The sequence below is a fragment of the Bos taurus genome, chromosome 17 (genome assembly GCF_002263795.3).
Source record: "Bos taurus isolate L1 Dominette 01449 registration number 42190680 breed Hereford chromosome 17, ARS-UCD2.0, whole genome shotgun sequence".
Taxonomy (NCBI): Eukaryota; Metazoa; Chordata; class Mammalia; order Artiodactyla; family Bovidae; genus Bos; species Bos taurus.
This window is the reverse complement of record NC_037344.1, coordinates 53325903-53351177: the sequence shown is the minus strand read 5'-3', so window position 1 is coordinate 53351177 and position 25275 is coordinate 53325903. Positions and strand designations below refer to the sequence as shown.

Here is a 25275-nt window from a genome sequence, read left to right as displayed (position 1 = left end):
GTAGCACCAACCAATCGCTGAGCAGGGCCACTAACGGTGTCTCGTTGACAGTTGCTCACTAATGGTCGCTTGCTTGGGGAGGGGCCCACTGTGGCACCGATCAATGGCTGAGCAGGCCCACTACCAGCTTGCACCTGCCCCACTGCTATTACAAGGACACCGGTCATATTGGATTAAAGGCCCACTTTATTCCAGTATTGACTTCGTCATACTAGTTACATCTGCCATGACCCTGTTTTTAAATAAAGTCACATTCTGAGAGATGAGGAGTTAGGACTTCAACCTGTCTTTCTTGGGTTGGGGTGGCGGGAGGCTACAGTCAACCCATAGCAGACATGTTCTAAGCTAACTACGAACATTTGTCTGTTATGCTCCAATTCTTAGAAATCTATCTGCTTACCATGGTCTTTCCCCCCGCCACCCCACCGCCAAACCTCTTGTCTAGATTGAAGATATGTTTAATGAAATCAGATTTAGTGAGTATGTGGACACTGGAAAGCTCACCGACAAAATCAACTTACCAGATTTCTTCAAAGTCTACCTCAATCATAGGCCACCCTTCGGTAACACCATGAGCGGCATCCAGCAGAGCTTTGACATTCTTGGTTTCACCAATTCAAAGGGAGAGAAGGCTATTCAAAGAGAGGATTTTCTGAATCTGCTTCACACTAAAGGTAAATACACAAATAGGTAGATCTTGTAACACCCTTGGGCCCATCCCCCTGGAGAGAACTGAGCTGGGAAGGCAGCCCCCAGACACCCGCATCTTTGATTTCACAGAGTTTCAGCCCTGAGGATGCTGCTTACTGACCCACATGGCTGGTGAACAAGGGATAAAGGGAAGGATGGCGGGGACCTGAAGGATGGAGTATGTGTTCCAACTTCCTGGGACTGCGCAATTCAGGGCCCTGGATGCCTTCCTCTTACCTTGGGTTTCCCAGGTGGCGCTAGTGGTAAAGAACCTGCCTGCCAGTGCAGAAGACATAAGAGACATGGGTTCAGTCCCTGGGTTGGGAAGATCCCCTGGAGAAGGGAAAGACAACTGACTCCAGTATTCTTGCCTGGAGAATCTCATAGACAGAGGAGCCTGGCAGGCTATAGTCATGGGTTTGCAAAGAGTCGGACACAACTGAAGCAATTTAGCACTGCACTCATAAAGCAGGAATACAAGTGCCAGCCATTGACCTCACGATGAGGTACCATGAGATTGGGTTACATTTGTGAGATAAAACCACACCAAAGTAAAAAAAAAAAAAAAATCATTTTTAGGGACTTCCCGGGCAGTCCAGTGGCTGAGACTTCAAACTTCCAATGTGAGGGGCACGAGTTCAATTCCTGGTCAGAGAAATAAGATGCCACATGCTGTGTGGCACAGCCAAAAGACAAAAAAAACAAAAATTTTTTTTTCCTTTTTCTCTGGGTGATCATTTCATCTCAGCGAAACTGGTGTTTCTAACATGAGGGAAACTGAAATGAAGCCAAGTGAAGTCTTTATCAGAAAGCTGTTCCCCATCTGCACAAGCCCCAACACAGTCCCCCAGGTTGAAGCCCCACTTTTAGCACCATATAGGGAAGTCTATGTGACGGTAACACGGGACTTCCTAGGTGGCTTTTGCACCTTAAGAAAAAGAAACCCATGGAATAATTCTCTTGAAGACTTTAGAAAGATGATGCTAAGCTCTGATGTGAAGCTCAGTCCCACAAGCCGAACCGCCTCCTTTTCCCTTTGCGATGCCCAGGTGAGCACATGACGGAAGAGGAGATGACGGACTGCTTTGCCACACTGTTTGGACTGAATCCCGAGGGCTGGAAATCCGAGCCTGCAGCCTCCTCTGTCAAAGGTACTACTAGCGAGTGGGCTCTGTCTGGGCACGTAACCAGGGCACGCTAATTTGTTGTTGACTTGAGTGCATTTATGTCTCCTGACTGGTGCCAGCCACTCTCCTTCATGCTGCGCACACGACAAAGCAGGTCTGTGGGGAACCCAACATGAATAAGTTATGAAAGGACCAGGGAGCGGTGGTCACGTTGAAGAGATAAAAGGCTTTGTTCCCGGGCTCTGACATCCCCTGTGTCTTCTGGCCTTGTTTTTCCCTTTATTCCCCCGACCCAGTCCTCATCTTTCCAGCTAGGGTAGGCAAACACTGGCCACTAATTGAGAGTACGGTTTGGAAGTCGTTTCAGGGGAGGTATAGTCAGGAGAGCCTTGAAGGACAAGAGGGTCAGTGACTCAGGGGCAGGCAGGAGCCCCAACCCAAGTTGCCAGAACTTGAACGTCTTTAGAGATCCTCCTGGGGACTTCCCTAGTGGACCAGTGGTTAGGACTTGGCACTTCCACTGCAGGGCTCACAGGTTCAATCCCCGGTCGGGGAACTAAGATCCCACATGCAGTGCAGTGTGGCCAAAAAAAGATCATCCTCTTCTTCTTCCCTATATGAGGATTTCCCACCTCCTTCTTTTAGTCCATTGGCCTGAGTGTGCTGGAACATGTCTATGAACAAACCCCGAGGAATGCCCCACTGCCCCACCAAGAAGTCAGGAGCAAAGACCCCTCACCGGGCTTCCTTCTTCCTCTCCTTCTGTTGTCTGTTCCCAGTTTCAAATTGAACAGGGTTCCTAATCAGACAGTTCTAGACTCCAGAATCTGATCTGTCATTTCCAACCTGCAAGCTCCCCCACCCCATTCCTTGTGTACTTGGTATCTCAGAATGTAATTTTCACACACACACACACACACACACACACACACACATATGCACAATACATGGATACAGTGTTCCTAAGTGTCTGAAAACAGTAAAATCAATGATGCCATATACTTGAGGTTTTCCAATAACGTGTGCAGAGATTTGGGTAAGAGTGCTCCAAACCCAAACCATAAAGGAGGGATTTTGACCGATTTCCACCCCAGGACTTCTCAAGGAGCCAGAGCCAAATCCCTGCACAGAGCGCCTCTCACTTCTCTTTTGTATCAGTTCCTTATATTTTTTGGAAAATGCTTCTGACTTAGAAACCTAATCATTATGAAGGCATTTGCTTTCTTCTCTTGTTTGTTAGGTTCTGAAATTTGCTTAGAAGAAGAACTTCCAGACGAAATCACAGCAGAAATATTCACGACTGAAATTCTTGGCTTAACCATTTCCCAAGATTCTGGACAAGATCCTAGGATCAGTGAAGCCGAGCAGAGTTTCTGAAGCACAAAGGACTTTGTGTGTGGATGTGTGGTTTTTCTCCCCTCCAGAGGTACCGCTATTCTGGCATTTCCCTACCCCTGCTCTAATCTTCAGAATGTTTAGACATTAAAAGCATATTTCTGTTAAGCAACAGATTTCACAGAGTTGGACATTCCACTCTGTCTGAAATAGAAAAGTGGGTGGAAGCAAGAAAAACACTGGGGGTTGGATGGACGTGGTGGCTGGAAACCCCGACTGCCATCCCCATGCTTGATCCATGGCAGTGCTTCCTGGAGCAGGGTTGCCAGGATGAGGAGGTGGCATGGTCCCCGGGGGCAGAGAGGACCTCAGCCAGCAGTTGTCCTTCCTTGTGACACGTGTGGCCTGATTCCCATCGTCTCGAGTGGCACCTGGACCCTTAGCCTAACATGGCCAGATACAGATCATCCCAGTCGGCTGTTAGACTGGGGCAGGAGGTGTTGGGCTCTCGGTGCTGCTGAGAGCCCTGGCTTGTGGCTTCTTATCAGTAAACCCCCCCGAGCAGTTGTGTGCGGCCGTTATGAAGAGCATCATCAGCCAAGCTTAACCCCGGTAGCAGCTGCCAGAGAGAATGCAGAAAAAGCCCGCCTCCCCGCCCCCCTGGAGCCCTGTGGGTGCGCACCTGGACTAGAACCACACAGCCAGCCTCCCCAGGGCAGAGCCCGGCCCGTGTCAGCCACCCTCTCCTGTGACACACACCCTGCACGGGCCCATCTGGTTGGCTCACAACCTTGAACTCCGCTGGGCTGCAGAATACCTAGCAGGCAAAAACAGATCCCCGCTCAGGGGTTGTTTCAGGAACGTGGCTAAGGCTGCAGCGCCGTTTTGACCTTGAAAAGACGGTATCCCTCGCCTATAAACAGATGAAAGTTATAGTCCGATTTCGTCCTCGGTTATGAAGCCTCTCTCAGGCCAGTGGGCCAAAGGTTATCCTTCACGTGTGTTCAGTCCAACACCCCCGCCCACCCGAACCAGTGCCTTTCCCAGAGAAAGCAGCCTTTGAGATGACGTCGCTGACCTCTGTAAAGGTCCTTCCTCCCCAGGGGCAGAGTTCCATGTGAGAGAAACAGGACGGTTCAGCATCCTTCTCCTGGCACAGAGCCCCCTGTGTGGCGGCCATTCGGAAACCTGGGTCCTGGTGAGTCCTCAGAACACCCCGGAACGCAGGACAGAGCCAGCTCCCCAGCCAGGCCGTGTCACCGTGACCTTGGGACAGCCGGTGTGGGCCATGGTCCAGCAGGCGCCCCACTGGTCAGATTTTACCTTCAGGGCTTCGCAAGCTGGTTTACATTGCATTCTTTTTGAAAAACCCAAAAAGGAAAACAAGCTTTATGAATCAACTTTGCAGCCGCTGAGGGCTTAGGAGAGATAGATTATCAAGCTGGTTAAAAGGTTCCTGGGGATGCTTTAGGGAACAGAAAACTCTCCAATGACTTGTTTCCTTCCAAAAAAAATAGCTCAGAGTTGGATGTCCTCTGGACACCCACAGGGAGCTTCTCTCATTGGATCTGGCTCCTCTTTTTTGGTTCTTATCAACGATATATATATTGGAGTCATTGTGTGGAGCAGAATAGGCCTGTGACCAGTTGGACCTGCTCTGACTGGGCCAGTAGCAGCAACCACCTTCAGGCCCAGGCTGAGCCTCAGTCCCTCTGTGCTGAGTCAGTATGTGGAGGGGAGGTCCTGGTGACGACCGGGAAGGGTTAGGGGCAGGGGTGGGCATCCCAGGTGACTCTAGTGGTGAAGAATCTGCTTGCCAGTGCAAGAGACATGGGTCAATCCCAGCATTGGGAAGATCCCCTGGAGTAGGAAATGGAAACCGGCTCCAGTATTCTTTCCTGAGAAATCCCATGGACAGAGGAGCCTGGTGGGCTGTACTCCATGAGGTCACAAAGAGTCAGACACGACTGAGCACACACACATATAGAGTAAGGGTTAGGGTCAGGGCGGCTGTTCACCCAGGAAGGCCCAAGTGGCCAGGGGCAGCAGGATCCGTGTCAACAGCCTGGCCAGAGGAGCTCCTGCTGGTGCTTTTCTTGGGGTGTCTCTCAGCCTGTCTGACCAGGAAGAAGAGCAGCACGTGTACCTTCTGGCCCCCAGAGGGCATCTGCACCTCCATCCCCCTCAGGCCCACCAGCTGGCCACACAGGCAATGGAGAAGCCGGGCCCCAGTGCCCCAGGCCAGGGGAGGAAGCGGGGGATGCCTTCCTACCAAGTGAACAGAGAACCCAGACTCTCCCAACCAGGTAGCTGGCAGAGCAGGGACACCAGGAAAGGAGGAAGGAGAGATGGCAAACAGTTTCACTGGGCTTGTACCTCAAGACGTGGGGACACACGCTGGACACCAGAAAGCACCATGTGATGCTCTGAAAGCACCATGTGATGCTCTTTTGAAAAGATAATAGCATATCACATGGGCCTCTGGCTGCTGGCCTCTGCATCCTGGCCTGTTGCTTCCAGAGTTCTGGAGGTGGAAAAGGCATAGTTGTCCAGGAACCACTCAGAGCCTCCCCCACCCCCCAGCCTCTCCTCCAGAACCCCCGGCCCCTCCGGTGCAGGGTGAGCGTTCTGTTTACACAGCACTGGCCCCTCAGGCTGGCTGGGCTGAGTCCTGCCTCTGCCACTGAGTAGCACCCTGTGTGCCCTCGGGTGTGGCTAATCTCTTAAACCTCAGTTTCCTCCTGGAACAATTCCTGGGGTGATGGTGAGGATTAAAAGAGATATTGCAAATAAAGTGTTCCTGGCATAAGGTAGTGCTCAAAATAGGAAGGCAGCTATTATTACTGCCGGCAGAAATTGTGCCTGAGACTCGGGAAGATGTCTGATGAGAATTAATCTCTTCCAACTCCAGGGTTTTAGCACCAGTTAACACTTGCTCAAATAAGGGTCTCTGCAAGCTTTGACAAAGGGCCCTCAATAAATATTTGCAGAACGATTGAATGAATGAGCATGAAGCTTCAGTGCTCTTTTAATAGCTGACTTAGTTTCTGAATCAAAGTGAATCCGGCCCCTACAGGCCATCCGCATCAGGGTCAGCAGACTCTCTGGAAAGGGCCAGAGAGTAAACAGTGGGGATCTGTGGACCCAGTGGGCTGTCGGACACCTCAGCTCGGCTGCTGGAACACAAACGCAGCCACACAGAACTTTGGTCCAGAGAAGAATGAGCGTGGCCCCATTCCAATCAAACTTTACTTATGGATGCTGAAATTAATGTGGATTTCATGAGAACTTCCACATATCATGAAATCATCTTCTTTTGATATTATTTTCAACCACTTAAAAATGTGAAAACTGGGACTTCCCTGGTGGTCCAGTGGTTAAGACTCTGTGCTTCCACTGCAGCAGGGTTGTGGTTCCATTCCTGATTGGGGCACTAAGATCCCACTTGCCTGGTGGCCCAAACAAACAAACAAACCAAAAACAAACAAATAACTGTGAAAACTATTCTTAGCTTGCAGACCACACAGACACGGCAGCCCAGATCCATCCCACAGGCTGGAGTTTGGTACACCTCATTGGCCAGGATGAATCCAACAGATTTTTACAAATATGACGAATCTATACAAAACACCTGACTAGTACTCGTCAAAAATGCCCAGGTCATGGCACTTCCCATGGTGGTCCAGTGGTTAAGAATCTGCCTTCTGACACAGGGGATGCGGGTTTGATCCCCGGTTGGGGAACTAAGATGCCTTGTGCCATGGGGCAGCTAAGCCTGCACACCACAACTAGAGAGTCTACGTGCTGCAACAAAGACCCAGCACAGCCAAAAAAAAGAAAAAGAAAGCCCGGGTCATGACAAACATGAAAAGACTCAGAAACTGTCACAGGTCAAAGGAGACTAAAGGGAGACGATGGCGAAATGTGAAGCAGGATCCTGGTTTTCTGGATCAGGAAAAAAAAAAGGACGTTAGGAAGAACCGGTGAAACCCAGAGGAAGTCTGTGGTTTAGTTGATATTGTTTGCTCCAAACTTAATTTCTCAGTTTCAATAAGTGTATCTTAGTTGCCTTAAACGTGCACACAAGGGAAGCTGGGCCAGCAGTCTCGTGGGACCCTCTGACACACCAAGGCCAGACGCATTCAGTGAGCCAAAGGTTTGTATGGTCAGACCCTAGAAAGGGACATAGGCTCAAGGTGAGGTACACGGAAGTCTAGAACCATCTCTCCCGTTCCTTCAGTACCACTGTGGCGTGGCCCTTCCTCCCAAGTCCGAATAGGGATGTTTTCATGTGGGCTATGGGCAGGAGGGAGGGAGGGAGGGAGGGAGGGAGGCCGCATATTCAAGAGGATGGTCTGGCCATTCTCACTCCTTCACTTTCAGAGTCTTGATATAGGATAGGCTGCCCCTCAGAGGAGCCCAGGAAAGACCGTAGAGAAGTCACAGGTGGAGCCGCCCTGAAGCTGGTATGTCGTCTCATGTGACAGGAGACACACGTGCAGAAAGTCACAGTGGGTTTCAGCCCCATAAACCTTAAGCCCTCAGTCAGCATCAATTCACCCTTCATGGGTTTCCCCCAGGAATTTCCACATTTTAAAAAGACACAGTTTTCTCCACTATCTCGTTGTCCATTCTCGCAGTCAGGTCTAACTCCACGTTCCCCAGAGTCGTGTTCCCCCAAGTCACTGGTGGTATCCCAAAGGCAGCCCAGCATACAGTGAAGCTTCACCAGACCCTGGTCACTTACCTCTCCCTCAGTGTGCTGTGGATCCCCTCCACCTTTTCACTGTTCTAGGAGAGAGGACAGAATAGCAGTAACCGGTGCCAGATCCTCTAACAGCGACCTCAGTTTAACTGTGTGTGCCCTGCAGCATGCTAAGCCCAGAGATAAAATGTGGCAGGAAGCACTGGCTCTTCCCCTTTGGAAGGTTACATCATAGTGAGGGAAACAGATATGTCAATAATAATTACAGTGTTTTGTGATATGACATAGGGGCATCCAGAGCAGATAGAGTGGGAAGGAGAACAGCAGGAGGAGGCGACCAGGGAGAGGTGGAGAAGTTACATAAATGTGGTACTCGCTCTAAGCCTATCTGAGTGGTGCCTGGGGGAAGTGGCAGGAGAGCAACTCAGGGAAGACAGTGGTCACATTATGGATGGCCTTGTGTGCTAAAGCAAGGAGGTTAAACTTAAAGGGAAGGGAGAGAAGTAGATCAAACTTGCATCTCAGGGGCCTAGGGTGATGGGCCTCAGGTGATGGGCAAGAGGAGTTGTCTGGGGAAAGGGACCACAGCAAGGAGACTGTTACAGTACTCTGGGGAGAAGTGAAGAACTGCAACGAGAGAAAAGGCACTCAGGAAGGAGAAGTAAGTATAAAGACTAAGTTAAATGTTATCAAAGATAGTATCAATTATGACCCTTGGTTTGCAGCAATAGAAATTGGCTCTGGTTAGCCTCAAGAGATGGGAATACCAGACCACCTGATCTGCCTCTTGAGAGATCTGTATGCAGGTCAGGAAGCAACAGTTAGAACTGGACATGGAACAACAGACTGGTTCCAAATAGGAAAAGGAGTATGTCAAGGCTGTATATTGTCACCCTGTTTATTTAACTTATATGCACAGTACATCATGAGAAACGCTGGACTGGAAGAAACACAAGCTGGAATCAAGATTGCCGGGAGAAATATCAATAACCTCAGATATGCAGATGACACCACCCTTATGGCAGAAAGTGAAGAGGAACTAAAAAGCCTCTTGATGAAAGTGAAAGTGGAGAGTGAAAAAGTTGGCTTAAAGCTCAACATTCAGAAAACGAAGATCATGGCATCTGCTCCCATCACTTCATGGGAAATAGATGGGGAAACAGTGGAAACAGTGTCAGACTTTATTTTTCTGGGCTCCAAAATCACTGCAGATGGTGACTGCAGCCATGAAATTAAAAGTTGCTTACTCCTTGGAAGGAAAGTTATGACCAACCTAGATAGCATATTCAAAAGCAGAGACATTACTTTGCCAACAAAGGTTCGTCTAGTCAAGGCTATGATTTTTCCTGTGGTCAGGTATGGATGTGAGAGTTGGACTGTGAAGAAGGCTGAGTGCCGAAGAATTGATGCTTTTGAACTGTAGTGTTGGAGAAGACTCTTGAGAGTCCCTTGGACTGCAAGGAGATCCAACCAGTCCATTCTGAAGGAGATCAGCCCTAGGATTTCTTTGGAAGGAATGATGCTAAAGCTGAAACTCCAGTACTTTGGCCCCCTCATGCGAAGAGTTGACTCACTGGAGAAGACTCTCATGCTGGGAGGGATTGGGGGCAGGAGGAGAAGGGGATGACAGAGGATGAGATGGCTGGATGGCATCACTGACTCGATGGGGAGTTGGTGATGGACAGGGAGGCCTGGCGTGCTGCAATTCATGGGGTTGAAAAGAGTCGGACACAACTGAGCGACTGATCTGATCTGATCTGAGCCTCAGTGGAAAGTGACGTTATTTGAGGACCATAGGCTCAGTGGAAAGACTGGAGCAGCCAGCTCAGTAAATGACCGGGAAGCAACCACAGCCAGGATGCCAGTGGCGCCACTGGGAGCTCAGTGCCTCCAATACCTCAGGCTCTCCAATGGCCATTTCTGCTGTAAGTCATTTCTCCACTGCCCCATATGCCCTCAAAATTCCAAATCAAAACCATAATGAGATACCCTTTTACCTCCACAAGACTAAAATGAAAAAGAAATGAAAACACAGTAACAAGTGTTGGTGAGGATGTGGATAAACTGGAACCCTCCTATACTGCTGGTGGGAGTGTGAAATGGCCCTTTGGAAAACAGGCTGGCAGTGTCTCAGCATTTTAAACATAGAGTTACCATATGACCCAGCAATTCCCCTCTGGTGAACTGGTATGTAGCTGGGAGAAATGAAAATACACATCTGCACAAAAACTTGTATACTAACCATCATCACAGCATTATTCATAGTAGCCGAAAAGTGGAAACAACCCAATGTCCATCAATGAATGTGGTAAATCCACATAATGGAATATTACTCAGCCGTAAGAAGAATGAAGTATTAATACATGCTACCACATGGATGTAAAATATGCTGAGAAAAAGAAGTCAGACCCAAAATGACACATATCATATGATTCCACTTACATGAAATGTCCAGTGGAGGCAAATCCATAGAAATAGGAAATAAACTCTCAGTCACCTAAGGCTAGGGGTAGAAAGAATGACAGCGAATGGGTAGAGGGTTTCTTTTTTGGATGACAAGAATGTTCTAAAATTGATTGTGGTGATGGTTTCACAACTCTGTGACTATACTAAAAAAAACTTTAAAGGGTGAATTTTATGGTATGTTAATTATGTCTCAATAAAGCTATTATATAAAAAAATCAACAGGCAACCTACTTGAAAAATGGGCAGAAGACCCGAATAGATATTTTTCTAAAGAAGACATACAGATGGTCAACAGGCACAGAAAAAGATGCTCGACATCACTGATCATCAGGGAAATGCAAATCAAAACCACAAAGAGCTACATCACCTCACACCTGTCAGAATGGCTGTCATCAAAAAGACCATAAGTAACAAATGGTGGTGAAGGTGGGAGAAAAGGGAACCAGTGTCTACATTGTATCCCTGAAACTTACATAATACTGTAATAAATCAACTATATGTCAGTAAAAAAAAAAAAAAAAATCAACTGACTGGACCATCCACCTACTAGATCAAGGTTAGGTCCCATGCCCAGGACCTAGAACTTCCAGGTAGAAGAAAGAGTGAAATGGCCCCCATTCACCAGCTTCTGTAGTAGGGGGCAGCCTCCATCCCTAAAGGCTCACCCAGAGCTAGGAAAGGTTTTCAGAGGCAGCCAAAATGACACGTGTGTGGGAGCAAGAGAGAAGACATTTGGGCAGCCATCTGGATTGCTGACCTAAGAGCTCACCAAGCGCATCGGTAGACGGATTCCAACTCTGCTCCGGGTCACTGGGTCATGACCAGACGTTCCGTGTTTAATCATTCATTGTTAGAAGAGCGGCTGTGTTACACCATCTCACCTTTGAACACATCCGTCTTCTGAAGCACTTTATATCTACTATCTCTCTGAATATATCCTCAAGTGGCCTAACTTTTAGTCTGGCAGCTTGCCGGTCTATTAGTATTTGAGCTGGGAACCATTTTTAGAGTTGTAGTTACAGGCAAGAAAAAGTAGGCATAGAAGCAATTTGGAATATTTGGTTTATCAAAAAAAATTTTTTAATATTTATTCAGCTGCTCCGGGTCTTAATTGTAGCATGCAGGATATTTAGTTGCAGCATGTAAATTCTTAGCTGTGGCATGTGGGATCTAGTTCCCTGACCAGTGATCGAATCTAGGCCCCCTGTTGGAAGTGCAGAGTCTGAGCCACTGGACCATCAGGGAAGTGCCCCTCCCCCGAAAATTTTTACTGACCCAGTCTCTGAAAGTTATCATCAGGCCCACATTGTGGGGGAGACCTTCCCTACAACGAACTGGGACCACATAGGGCTCCAGCAATGGCGTGCTGGTGAATGTTTGCCAATCCTCTCTGGGTGGGGAGGGACAGGAGGGTCCCGAGAGCACTCACTGGGGGCTGATTTACAACTGTCCACATTCTGATGGCTATGAAGTGGGGAGCACACTCCAGAGGCACAGGAGAGAGGGGCTCTGGCTGGAACTCTGCAGACTGTGACTGAGGGATGGTAGCATCCTCTTCTGCACAAGGAGGGAGGCTTCCAACTCTGCAGCTCATCCTTTCTGTCTCTGTCTCTGAGGAAGGAGCTGTATTTCATCCTGTGGTTAGAGTGTTCCCTTCAAAGCTCCCCCCTTGGCTGGGCCTTCCTAATGATGTTCCCCAAACATCAAAGCTCCTCTGTTTATGAAAACAGTATTCGGTTGCAAGTTGCTAGGCGAGGACCAAGTCTACCCAGAAACGCCAGGGCTGGGTCTGCATCTTCCTCAAGTCACATGTCTCCATCTGTGTTCTTATCCTTCTCCCACCCCAAACTCCCACCCCCTGGTGAATGGGCCTTCATCTCAGGGGGAGGAGTGAAGTAAGACTTGAATTCACCAGTCCTAGGAAGAGTACTTTGACTTCAGTCCCTAGCGTGGGGCATACTGATGCGAAGATCATAGAGGGTGTTATTTAACAACACTTTTTGGTATTTGGGGAAGATCCCCTGGAGGAGGGCACAGCAACTCACTCCAGTATTCTTGCCTGGAGAATCCCATGGACAGAGGAGCCTGGCGGGCTACAGTCCATAGGGTTGCAAAGAGTCAGACAAGACTGAAGTGACTTAGCATGCATTTTGGTATCTAGCACTTACAATGTGCCAAGCACTGTTCTAAATTCTTGACAAATACTGTTTTTTTTTTTTTGTATGTTTTTCAGTTGAAGTATAGTTGGCTAACAGTGTCATGTTAGTTTCAGGTGTACATGTGAAATGATTCAGTTATACGTGTGTATGTGTATATGTGTGTGTATATTCTTTTTCAGGTTCTCTTTCCTTATAGATTATTACAAACTATCGAGTATAGTTCTCTGTGCTACACAGTAGGAACTCATGGTTATTGATTTTATATATAGCAGTGTGTATATGTTGCGCTTCCCAGGTGACACAGTGGTAAAGAATCCATCTGCCAGTTCAGGTGACACAGGTTCGATCCCTGGGTCAGGAAGATCCCCTGTAGTAGGAGATGGCAACCCATCTCAGTATTCTTGCCTGGAAAATTCCATAGACAGAGGAGCCTGGCAGGCTACAGTCCATGGGGTCACAAAGGGTCTGACACAAGTGAGCAGGCACGAACGCACGTGTATAATCCCAAACTCCTAATTTTATTTTATTTTATTTTATTAATCCCAAACTCCTAATTTATCCCACCCTCCTTCCTTGACAAATACTGTTTTTAATTCACATAACTCTATGAGGCAAGTCTTATTTTCATCCCCATTTTACAGATGAGGCACAGAGAGTCAAAACACAAGTCATGGCTAAATAACTCACTTCTGGAACCTCACAGTCACTCTTTCAATGTGTCTGAAATAATCACAAACATTCAGTGAGAGCTTGACTTCCAGCCCTGATACTAAGTTATTCAGACTCATACTCAAGCTGAAAGCAACTAAAATGCTAGAAAACATATTTTAAAACATCCTAAAAGCCACCACATGCTGACAAGATAGTAAGGACTAGGAGAAACTCAAGGAAAAAAAGAATCCTCAAACATAATCCAGCAAGGAGCCCACTTGAAGCCTGTAGATATTTGCCAAGCGTAGCATATTTGAACTTTAGTGTGAATGGTTTTTTGAGGCAAGAGATCAGAAATCGAAGCCCAGGATCCACATAGTGGGGAGATGAGACCTTGCCCACAATAATGCAGATTTATTAGAATGCCCACAATAACGGGTTTCACCAGTGGTGTGCTGGCAGATGTTTATCACCAGCTCTTGGCTTGCCGGGGAAAGGTCCTGATATATTATTTTGTTGTTCAGTCGTTCACTCGTGTCTGACACTTTGCAACCCAATGGACTGCAGCAAGCCAGGCCTCCCTGTCCTTCACTGTCTCCTGGAGTTTGCTCAAATCATGTCCATTGAGTCAGTGATGCCATCCAACCATCTTATCTTCTGTCTCCGCCTTCTGCTCCGGCCCTCAATCTTTCCCAGCTTCAGAGTTTTTTCCAGTGAGTCGGCTCTTCGAGTCAGGTGAACCAAAGTATTGGAGCTTCAGCTTCAGCATCAGTCCTTCCAGTGTATATTCAGGGTTAATTTCCTTTAGGATTGACTGGTTTGATCTTCTTGCAGTCCAAGGGAGTCTCAAGAGTCTTCTCCAACACCACAGCTCAAAAGAATCAATTCTTTGGCGCTCAGCTTTCTTTATGGTCCAACTCTCATATCCATACATGACTACTGGAAAAACCATAGCTTTGACTAGATGGACCTTTGTTGGCAAAGTAATGTCTCTGCTTTTTAATATGCTGTCTAGGTGGGTCATAACTTTTATTCCAAGGAGCAAGCGGCTTTTAATTTCATGGCTGCAGTCACCATCTGCCGTGATTTTGGAGCCCAAAAAATAAAGTCTGTCACTGTTTCCATTCTTTCCCCATCTATTTGCCATGAAGTGATGGGACCAGATGCCATGATCTTTGTTTTTTGAATGCTGAGTTTTAAGCCAGCTTTTTCACTCTCCTCTTTCACTTTCATCAAGAGGCTCTTCAGTTCCTCTTTGCTTTCTGCCATAAGGGTGGTGCCATCTGCATATCTGAGGTTATTGATATTTCTCACAGCAGTCTTGATTCCAGCTTGTGCTTCATGTAGCCCAGCATTTCTCATGATGTACTCTGCATATAAGTTAAATAAGCAGGGTGACAACATACAGCCTTGACATAATCCTTTCCCGATTTGGAACCAGTCCATTGTTCCAGGTCTGGTTCTGTTGCTTCTTGATCTGCATACAGATTTCTCAAGAGGCAGGTCAGGTAGTCTGGTATTCGAATCTCTTGAAGAATTTTCAACAGTTTGTTGTGATCCACACATTCAAAGGCTTTGGCATAGTCAATACAGTAGAAGTAGACGTTTTTCTGGCACTCTCTCGCTTTTTCGATGATCCAGCGGATGTTGGCAATTTGATCTCTGATTCTTCTGCCTCTTCTAACTCAAGCTTGCACATCTGGAAGTTCACAGTTCACATACTGATGAAGCCTAGCTTGGATAATTTTCAGCATTACTTTGCTAGCGTGAGATGAATGCAATTGTGTGGTAGTTTGAACATTCTTTGGCATTGCCTTTCCTTGGGATTGGAATGAAAACTGACCTTTTCTGATCCTGTGGCCACTGCTGAGTTTTCCAAATTTGCTGGCATATTGAGTGCAGCACTTTCACACCATCATCTTTTAGGATTTGAAATAGCTCAGCTGGAATTCCATCACCTCCACTAGCTTTGTTCATAGTGATGCTTCCTAAGGCCCACTTGACACTCCAGGATGTCTGGCTCTAGGTGAGTGATCACACCATCCTGATTATCTGGGTCTTAAAGATCTTTTTTGTATAGTTCTTCTGTGTATTCTTGCCACTTTTTCTTAATATCTTTTGCTTCTTTTAGGTCCATACCATTTCTGTCCTTTGAGCCCACTTTGCATGAAATGTTCCCTCAGTATCTCTAATTTTCTTGAAGAGATCTCTAGTCTTTCCCATTCTGTTGTTTTCCTCTATTTCTTTGCATTGATCACTGAGGAAGGCTTTCTTATCTCTCCTTGCTATTCTTTAGAACTCTGCATTCAAATGGGTATATATTTCCTTTTCTCCTTTGTCTTTCACTTCTCTTCTTTTCGCAGCTATTTTTGAGGTCTCCTCAGACAAGCATTTTGCCTTTTTGCATTTCTTTTTCTTGGGGATGGTCTTGATCCCTGTCACCTGTACAGTGTCACAAACCTCCGTCCATAGTCCTTCAGGCAGTCTGTCTATCAGATCTAATCCCGTGAATCTATCTCTCACTTTCATTGTATAATCGTAAGGGATTTGATTTAGGTCATACCTGAATGGTCTAGTGGTTTTCCCCACTTTCTTCAATTTAAGTCTGAATTTGGCAATAAGGAGTTCATGATCTGAGCCACGATCAACTCCCGGTCTTGTTTTTGCTGACTGTACAGAGCTTCTCCATCTTTGTTTGCAAAGAATATAATCAATCTGATTTTGGTGTTGACCATCTGGTGATGTCCATGTTTAGAGTCTTCTCTTGTGTTGTTGGAAGAGGGTGTTTGCTATGACCAGTGCATTCTCTTGGCAAAACTCTCTCAGTCTTTGCCCTGCTTCATTCTGTACTCCAAGGCCAAATTTGTCTGTTACCCCAGGTATTTCTTGACTTCATACTTTTGCCTTTCAGTCCCCTATAATGAAAAGGACATCTTTTTTGGGTGTTAGTTCTAGAAGGTCTTGTAGGTCTTCATAGAACCATTCAACTTTGGCTTCTTCAGCATTACTGGTTGGGGTATAGATTTGGATTACTGTGATATTGAATGGTTTGCTTTGGAAATGAACAGAGATCATTCTGTCGTTTTTGAGATTGCATCCAAGTACTGCATTTCGGACTCTTTTGTTGACTATGATGCCATCATAGTCAACGCTGTCTATAGCACTTGCCAATTTCTGTAGTGTAAACGTGATCTCAAACTATTGACATGAGGTCACTGAACACAGAGTTGGGATGTGTAGGCCTGTCAGCACTCACTGACCCCACCCTGGGTACAATAAGCAAATCAGTCTCATCACTTAGGCAACCTGTATTGGTATCACCTGCAGGTCCAGGGACCCACCAGCCCTGAACTTGGATGTCAAATATTTATTTGGCCGCACGAGGTCTTAGTTGAGACACATGCAATCTTCAATCTTTGTTGCAGCATGGGGGATCTTTTTTGTTAGTTGCGGCATGCTAACTCTTACTTGCGGCATGTGGGATCTAGTTCCTTTGGAGTCCTTAGCCACTGGGCCACCAGGGAAGCCCCCTGAACTTGGACGTTGGTCATTGTGCACTAGCACTGCCCTCAGGAGCCTGGCAGAAGCAAATGTAAAGTATCTGGAGATGAAGGTAGCTTCATTCTAGGCCTCCAATTATCCCTATAAATAAATTTGGAAATACAGTGTCCAGCAAGGTTAAAGAAAATCAGGCAGATCACAAGGAAATAGGACACCATGAGTAAGAACTAGCAGAAACAGACTCTCAGAAACTTCAAATATCAATGGTCAGACACAGACTATTAAACACCTGTGCTTTGTTGAAAGGAAGAAGTGTAAAAATATCTGCAGGAGACAGTAAACTATAAAAAGTGCCACACTAGATTTATAAAGAACATTTGTAGAGAGCTTTGTAGTTTAATCGGAGATGAAAAACATACATGCTTTCAGGGGCCATGCGGTAACACAAATGAGTACAGTGACTAGGTGACACATTGGTGACCTGGGGAGCTGTATCCAAAGGGTACAGGGCTCCTCAGCTCCAGCTGATTGTTGCCATGTGGCACACAGTGCCCAGTTTGCAGATCTGACATGTCTATAGAAGCTGGATGTTTGGATTTCTTTTTATTGTGGTCAAATACACATAACATAAAATGGACCACTGTGGGACCTCCTTGGCAGTCCAGTGGTTACGGCTCAGCGCTTTCACTGCCAAGGGCCTAGGTTTGATCCTTGGTTGGGGAATTAAGATCCTGCAAGCTGAGTGGCACAGTGAAAAAAAAAAAAAAAAAAACCAACTCACCAAACACTGTAACAATTTAAAGGTATACAATTCAGTGGCATAAAGCACATTCACAGTCACCATTATCTTCTTTCAGAACTTTTTTTCATCACCCCTCCACCCCCAGAAAGGAAACTCCATACGCATTTGAAGTCACTTCCCATTCCCTACTCCCCACAGTCCCTGGCAACCACCAATCTGGTTTCTGTATCTATGGATTTGCCTAGCTTAGATAACTCGTGTAAGTGGAATCATATGATATTTGTCCTTTTGTGACTGGCTTCTTTCACTTAGGATGTTTTCAAAGTTCATCCATGCTGTGGCATGTATCAGTACTTCATTCCTTTTTAATGACTGAATAATATCCCACTGTATTAAATACGCACATTTGTCCATTCATCATTCAGTATTTGGATTTTAAAATATATCTTCTACTTTTGATTCAAATGTATGTTTTTAAATGTTATGTGTAACTTTAAGCATGTATCTGCTGGCCAGGTAAGTCAGAGCACCAGTGATATGGACCTGTGTTTTATGACCTGCTGTGACATGCTTTCCCATGTAGTCCTCACATTAGGAACGTGGGGTTCAGGATGGTAAAAGGACATGCCTAGGAAAAGGCCTTCAGTGGAGCTTCCACTCCATAGCGCCAGAAAATTCTCTACCCCACACCAAAACCTTGGGGCAAAGGGCTTGGTTTAAGAATGAGTGGTAGTCACACACCTAGCTCACAGCTTGTTGGGCTAGTTGATCTCCAAGGCACTGGGTTTACTGGCAGGGGTCATTCTCTTTCCGGAACATCCATCTGGGCACGAACCCGCTCTGTTCAATACCAGTTTAGCTGCAGCTGAGCACAAGGATGGCTTATCCCGGTAATTGTAGATTGGTGCAGAGCTGTCTTGAGGCACCGCGGGGAAGACACCAGCCCAGAAGTCCTCCTCGTAGCCGGCCAGTCTACTTTACCTGCCAGGGTCATTTGTGCGGTAGCAGCAGCTGGGCTGAGCCCGGAACTTACATCAGGTGTGGCTTAAGCTCAAATGTGGTTCTAGGACAGAAACTCCAGCGTGGGCCCGCTTCCCTTATTTATGGCGAGGGCAACTTATCACTAGAGGCAATGTCTAAGAGCCCCTCTTGAAATGCTAATAATCATCGAGCTTCTCCTGCGCCGAAAGCTATTTAAGAAGCAAGGTCGAATGTCTCTCGTGGTCACCCCAAGCTCATTTCCTCCCACCCTAGTTTTCCAAAAGGACGAAAGACAGGGAAGCTACGTCCTAGCTCGCGTATTTAAACCGGGCATAAGGCCAGCAGAGGTCCGCGTTTCTCAACTCTTTCCAAGAGCACCTCCCGTCCCGAATCGGCGCCTTCAACTCTGAGAAGTCGGGAGCCCCACAGGAAACTTGCATTATTGCAGCCGCTGCCACACATTCGGGGCCGCGGACGGGCGGCCGCGCCGGCTCCCCAGGAATGCGTCCGCTCCACGGCGGGCCGGCCAGCCGGCCCGCTCTCCACGGGGGACCCCTCGGCACCTGCGGCCTCCGAGTAAGTGTCCGTGCGCACCTCCGCCCGCCAGCCCGCCTACCCCACTACCCCGCGTGCCCGGAGCCGGGGGTAGCCAGGAGCCCCTCGTCACCTCCCCGGGGAGCGGGGGTCGCGGGCGCCTCCCCCGGGTGGGCGGAGAGGCTGCCGGCGCTGCTCCGCGGCGGCGGCGCCCGGAGGCCGCACTAGCGGCGGCCGCGGCGGCGCTGCTCCCCCTGCTTGGTGCAGCTGCCGCCCGGCGCTTGCGCACTGGGCCCTGGGCGCGCGGCGGCACCAGGCTTTGTGTGTGTGTGTATGTGTGCGAGTGTGTGTGTGTCCGTGTGTGAGTGAGTGAGCGGGCGGGCGGGCGCGAGTGTGGCCGCCGCGGAGCGCGAGCAGGACCCGGCGGGCGCGCTCCCCCAGCCTCTCTCTCCCCGCCAGAACCATGTCGGGCAGGTCGGTTCGAGCCGAGACCAGGAGCCGGGCCAAAGATGATATCAAGAGGGTCATGGCGGCTATCGAGAAAGTGCGCAAATGGTAAGCGGAGGCGCCGGCTCGTTCGCTCGCCGGCTCGGCGCCGCGGCCGCCCCGAACCCCGAAACCAGATACAAAAAGCCGGCGGGGCGCAGCGCCCCGGGCCGCCCGCGGGCCCGGGAGTTGGAGAGGGCGGGCGGCGCGCGAGCCGGGTCACCTGTGCGCGGCGGGGGCCGCGGCCGCTGCCCAGGTGCGCTCGCGCCTGTCGCCCACCTGGCGCGGCGGCGGCAGCCTGGAGGCGACAGGCGCCCCGGGCCGGGCGGTGGAGCAGCGGGCAGTCCCCGGCGCAGCGCTTGGCTCCCGGGAGGGGGGCTCGGGGCCGGCCCCAGAAGCCATTTCGTTTTGTGCAAGTCACATGAAAGCGGCTTCCCGCGCGCCGGGGCCGCGATGCCGGCGGCGGAGGGGAGAGCGCGAGCTCCATTGTGCAGGCACCGAGCGGGCCGCCGCCGTCTCCGTCTCCTCCCCGCGCGCCCCGGGCGGCGCAGCGCCGGCCCCCGCGCCCTTGCCCGCGCCGGGCCTCCCTCTCTCCCTCCCTCCCCGGCTGGCTCGCTTGCTCGCTCCCCGCCTCCCAGGCTCGGCGCCCTCGAGTCTGCGGAGTTTGTAGAGCGCGAGCCGTTTAAATTTAGCGCTTTGGGCTGCCTGGAGAGAGGGCTCTTGGCGACGAAGAAAGATGGGGGCGAGCGCGAGGAGGAAACGCTGGCTGCGGCCGCGGGGCCCGGGGCTCCTGGCGCCCCCCACCCCCCTTCCCGCCCAGCTCTGCCGGGACCCGGGCTCGGGGGCTCGGGCGAGCTAACGTTTGGGGCCAGACCCCGGTCCTGGGCCGCGTGTGCTGCTCCAAACCCGGCGGTTCGTGTTTGTTTTGCAGAGAGAGCTGTTGTTTTTGTTCTCTGCGCGGGGGGCGAGGGGGACTCGGGTGTCGGGCCGTGCGGTTTCTCCGGCTCACGTTAGATTCCGTCCGGCGTGGCCTGGTTGTAATTAATACGACTGAACGTTTCCCCGGCCTCGTCCGGGTCTGTCTCGGAATCGGCCCGAGGGCCAGGCCCGAGACGGCAGCCGATCGTCAGGTTGGGGCAGACTTGTTGAAAACTCCCGGCTCCTGGATTTCAACTTTATTATTTTTTTCCCACGGCTTCACCAGGGTCAGGGAGGGAGAAGAGCCGCCGCGACGTTCGAGTGTCAGTGCCCGCGGGCTCATTCTGACCCTTTATTTAAAGCCTGAAAACCCGGCAAGGCCCCGTGGCGGGCTCTGTTTATGTTTAGGGGTGTCATTTCTCAAGTAACGCCTGGGTCTCTCAAAACCACTGGGGGCGAGCCTCCAGTCTAGCCGTGTCACAAGTTAGCTGTCCTTTCTGAGTCAAACCCAACAAAAAAGGCAAGAGGAAAATCAATAAAGTCCACGTGCTCCCGGGCCTCCTATGGAAAGGGCTGTCTGCAGATGGCCGGATGCCCAGCCGAGGGCTGGGTTTGGCTCCAATGGGACAAAGAATTTTCAGAACCGTGAGAAGGGGAGGCCTTCCAAAGTTGAGATCCAAGTCTTCCCTGCCGTGGGAGCTCCCCTGACGCGCAGGGCGCCGAGTGCCGGGACTGGAGCCATTTAAAAATGGCAGAAACAGCTGCAGGCCAAAACACACACAGGAAAAACAAGCCCACCACCCCCTCTCCAGCGGGATTCTCAGAGGCAAGGCTGGAGTTGTCCCCTGCCTGAGCGCCTAGGCAAAGAAAGAGCTGTTGTCTGGGCCTGAGTTCCTTCTGTTACCAGCCTAGAGGTGAGAAAGGGGTGGGGGCACGCTGCCTTTCTGTGCTTCGGGAGGCCTGGTGGGGCCTTCTGCCCCAGGTTCCCAGCCTGGCAGAGGCCCCTGCACCCTGACAGCTGCTCCTGGAGGGCCCACCCGCCAGCTGCTCTGCTGGGAGGGCAGATGGAGCTGTGGGGTTTTCCACCCTGGGGGCCCCAGAGCAGCCAGCCTGGAAGCCTTAAGTGCTGCTGAGCAGGCTCTGGTTTGAGGGGGGAGGGGAGGAGAACCTGTCTCCCTCCCTTTTTGTGTTTTGGGAAACTAGGAGTCAAGTACATTAAACACCTCAGACTTTGGGATCTTATGACTGGACTTCCAGTTCACTTCCTTGCTGTGACTTTGGGCTAACCACATAACTTCTCTAACCATGACAGCAAAGGGTCCCTGTGTGCCTTCTCCCCTCCTGGAATAATACCATGTCGCCAAAAGCACTTAATCCTTCATACGGGGAGGGGTGTATGTGTGAATCTCTCAGGGGTGTGTGTGTATGTGTGTGTGTGTGTGAGTGAATCTCTCAGTCGTGTCCGACTCTTTGCGACCCCATGAACTATAGCCCGCCAGGCTCCTCTGTCCATGGAATTCTCCAGGCAAGAATACTGGAGTGGGGAGCCATTTCCCTGGCCATTAAATGCTGCCTTTATTGTCAGGTAGAAGCTTGGTTTTGCTGATTTTTTTTCCCTCCTGCCCATTCTAAGCAAAAGGGACTTTACCTTATTTCATAGGTTTCCCCAGCACCAAGAAGCCAAATCCTACCCTCGCTCTGCCTTTAGAATGTGTCTTCCAGTCAGCCCTTGTGGTTTGGGGTTGTTTATTAACTCTGTGGCCACCAACCGTGTCTGGGACGTCCTACTGGCTGGGACACTGGGTTGCCAGATTTAGCAAATAAAATTACAGGACACCCAGTTAAATTTGAATTTCAGATAAACAACAAAATAATATTTTTAAATATATATATATATATATATATAGTGTGTAAGTGTGTCCCATGCACTGTTTGGGACATACTTATACTAAAAAATATTATTCACTGTTTATCTGAAATTAACTCAACATCCCGTTTCTCTCTTTTTTTAAAAAATTCAGAATGGAGGTGCCTAGCATACCACTCAGCCTGTAAGCCTAGGGTGGTGTTTCTCAGTCCCGGTGACCCCTAAAAATCCCCCCTTCTGCCAAGCCCTACCCTTCCCCTCCTCTGGAAAAAGCCAGCAGCCAGCTTGTGGCCGCCCTGTCCATAGCTACCGGCTATTTCTCCTCTCCTTTCTGTTTGATACCCCAGCGAGGCCAGCTGGTGGAGTGCAAGGCAGCCAGATCATGGCTGAAGGAAGAACAAAATGGTGGGCTCCTCTGGGGGGAAACTGGGGCAGGGTTAGGAGGCCTGGTGCAGGTGGAGAGGAGAGGGAAGTGGGAGTCATTGGCAGGCGGTAAAAGGCTTGAGCCTTGAAGTAGGCTTAGGCCCAGGGACCCCTGGGACTGCGGTCTGAAGGGTCCCTCAGTGACTTGTGGAGCCGAAGAGAGGCCTGTTCCCCGAGCCCTCCCACGGTCCCTAGGGGCGGGGGGTTTGACTGTGCCTAGACTCTCCTCAGTACCTGCAGGGGACCCTCCTGCCAGGCACAGGGCGGGTCAAGCGGGCCTGGGCCTAGTTAGGATGAAGCCAGCCATAGCTAGACGTTCTCTGGCATCAAGGACTACCCCTGGGAAGTGGAGAGGAAGTGATGGCTTCAGAGCTGTCTTTTCGGGAGTCATGTCTCCCTGGCTGGCCAGCGCTCGGAGCTGACCCTGAGGGAACATTAGGAATTGGCCTCAGCTTGGAGGATCTAGGGAGAGGGGTGCTCGTAGTTTACACAGGAGCTTGTGCTGGGATGGGGCGTTTGGGGCTGTATTCCTCCAGCTGACTCCTTTTGTTCAGAAACCCACCTGGCGGGGAAGAGACAGGCACTTCAGCCTGGCTGGTTACAGGAGGGCTCCGGGCGTGCCCGTCAAAGGCCAGGTCGGGCTGCAGCCTGGAGGTTGTGGTGAATCCAGTCCTGTGCCTAGAGGTGGTGAGACTCAGGGGTCTGAGAGAACCAAGGGCCCCATCTTGAGAGAGGCACTGCTCCTCAGGGCATGCGGGTCCCTCATGGCCATCTTGTGTTTTTGAGAATGGCCAGCAATCTGGATTTGAATGTGGGGTTTGACTTGTTTGTTGGTTTTATTTTTCCAAGTCTGGCAATGGATTCTTATTTTTTAAAGCACCATATAGACCAGACAAAATGTGCTTCTTGGCCGCTCGTCTACCACCACAAATGTTAGGGGATAAGTACAGGGTAATACACTCCTTGGGGGTTGAGGGGGCTGCGAGTCCTAGGGTGATGGGTTTGGAGCTGGTGGTAGGAACGCTTCGCTGCTCCTCTAGGTTCGTATGTCGTTTCCTAAGGCGCTGCCGAGCCGCTGGCTTGATGACACACCCAACACTCCCTGGACATGTCTACAAAGTACCGGGTTCTCACTCAGCATCTTGCCCCTGAACTCCAGGGCCTGTCTCTCCCTGGGAGGCTGCCGGCTGGACTGCAGACTGTGATCAGAGTCTCAGCGCTCTTCCCTCTGACCCCTGGCCCCTCAGTGCCTACACCTAGAACTGGAACTAAAGAGCAGTTTCTAATGCCTGGAGCGAGTTGGGACCTGGGGCCAAGGGAGGCAACCAGAACCCGGCCGTGTTCCGCTCAGAACCTGCGGGGCCCGTAACCTCCCTGGACGGCACCTGCGACTTGCCACGTTCATCTCGGCTCACGTGTGGCCTGCGAAGCCCAGGTCTGGCACCCTTTACACCCTGAGAGGTGTCCTGTGTATTGCAAGTCAGTTACTTTTTTTTTCTGTTTTAAACACAATCAAGCCTTGGATCTGACCTACCGGGGCCTGGGCAGAAGAAACCAGCTTGTGAGGAGTGAGTGCCTGTGGCCCTTTGGGTGGGATTGGAGCAGTTTGTGCCTTTTTGTCCAGCTTCTGTGGCTGATGAGCTCTATGGAGTCATTTCTTAGTGTTTTTCACGGGAGACAGAATACCAGGGGTCACAGCCCACGTCCAACCGCGGTTCTGCCGTTGCGGTAGCTGCGTGACCGTGAACTAGTGGTATAACTTCTCTGGGCCTCCCGTTTCCTCATCTGTAAAGCAGGATGACAATAGTTCCCCTCTGATAGGCCTGTGTAAATAAAGCATTTGGCATGAAGTAAGCTCTCAGCACACAAAGGCTATTGTGATGGCTGCCTTGTCACCGAGGTTGTTTCTTGGAATGTCTCTGTCCCTTCCAGGCACCTTCTGGTTATTCAGAATGGAGATGGGGAAAGACTGGGGTTGTGGGTCATCCATCCTGCCTCCAGGAGGTTGGGGACAGGTGGATGGTGACTTAGGTACCTGCCTTTATTTAATTCTCTCAAGGCTTAAAGGGACAGGGCTGGGGGCTGGGGGAGCTACTCCAGAAAGCAGCGTGGCAGGGAGGTGTGAACACTGGTGAGAATGACTCCACCTCCCCCTACCTCAGTTTCTTTAACAAACAGGAAAGGTGACTATTTACTGTCACCAGAGATTATGGGAAAATTAAAGCAAGTGTGTGTAGTGCTTATCACACAGAAGGCACTAGAAACGGTCACAGTAGAATTGTTGTTGTTGTTTTGTCGCCCAGTTGTGTCCAACTCTTTGCGACATCATGGACTGCAGCAGGCCAGGCCTCCCCGTCCCTCACCATCTCCCAAAGTTTGCCCAAGTTCATGTCCATTGCATCGGTGAGGTCATCCAGCCATCTCATCCTTTGACGCCCTCTTCTCCCTCTGCCCTCAGTCTTTCCCAGCATCAGGGCCATTTCCAGTGAGTTGGCTGTTTGCATCAGATGACCAAACCAAAATACTGGAGCTTCAGCTTCAGAATCAGTCCTTCCAATGAGTATTCAGAGTTGATCTCCCTTAAGGTTGACTGGTGTGATCTCCTTGCAGTCCAAGGGACTTTCAGAAGTCTTCTGCATAGTAGGATAAATGTTGATAAAAGCCAGGCCCTAGGGACTTCCCAGGCAGTC

General features: G+C 49.8%; 2 protein-coding genes across 7 annotated transcripts in view; both read left to right on the top strand.

Moving 5' to 3' along the window:
• Positions 1 to 3326, top strand: part of CFAP251 (cilia and flagella associated protein 251) — a 74286-nt gene extending 70960 nt beyond the window's left edge. For 4 of the 5 annotated variants that reach the window (XM_059876371.1, XM_059876370.1, XM_059876369.1 and 1 more), the window contains 3 exons: positions 446 to 674; positions 1740 to 1841; positions 3058 to 3326. In XM_059876371.1, the coding sequence (XP_059732354.1) occupies positions 446 to 674; positions 1740 to 1841; positions 3058 to 3194 (468 nt within the window). In that variant the 3' untranslated portion in view covers positions 3195 to 3326. Of the gene's footprint in view, positions 1 to 445; positions 675 to 1739; positions 1842 to 3057 lie in introns of those variants that run through there. The other variant, XM_059876372.1, reaches the window with a different exon arrangement.
• A 15952-nt stretch (positions 3327 to 19278) lies between these two features.
• The window catches only part of BCL7A (BAF chromatin remodeling complex subunit BCL7A), a 30086-nt gene continuing 24089 nt past the window's right edge, over positions 19279 to 25275 (top strand). For both annotated transcript variants that reach the window (XM_024977701.2, XM_024977700.2), the window contains exon 1: positions 19279 to 19446. In XM_024977701.2, the coding sequence (XP_024833469.1) occupies positions 19355 to 19446 (92 nt within the window). In that variant the 5' untranslated portion in view covers positions 19279 to 19354. The remainder of the gene's footprint in view (positions 19447 to 25275) is intronic.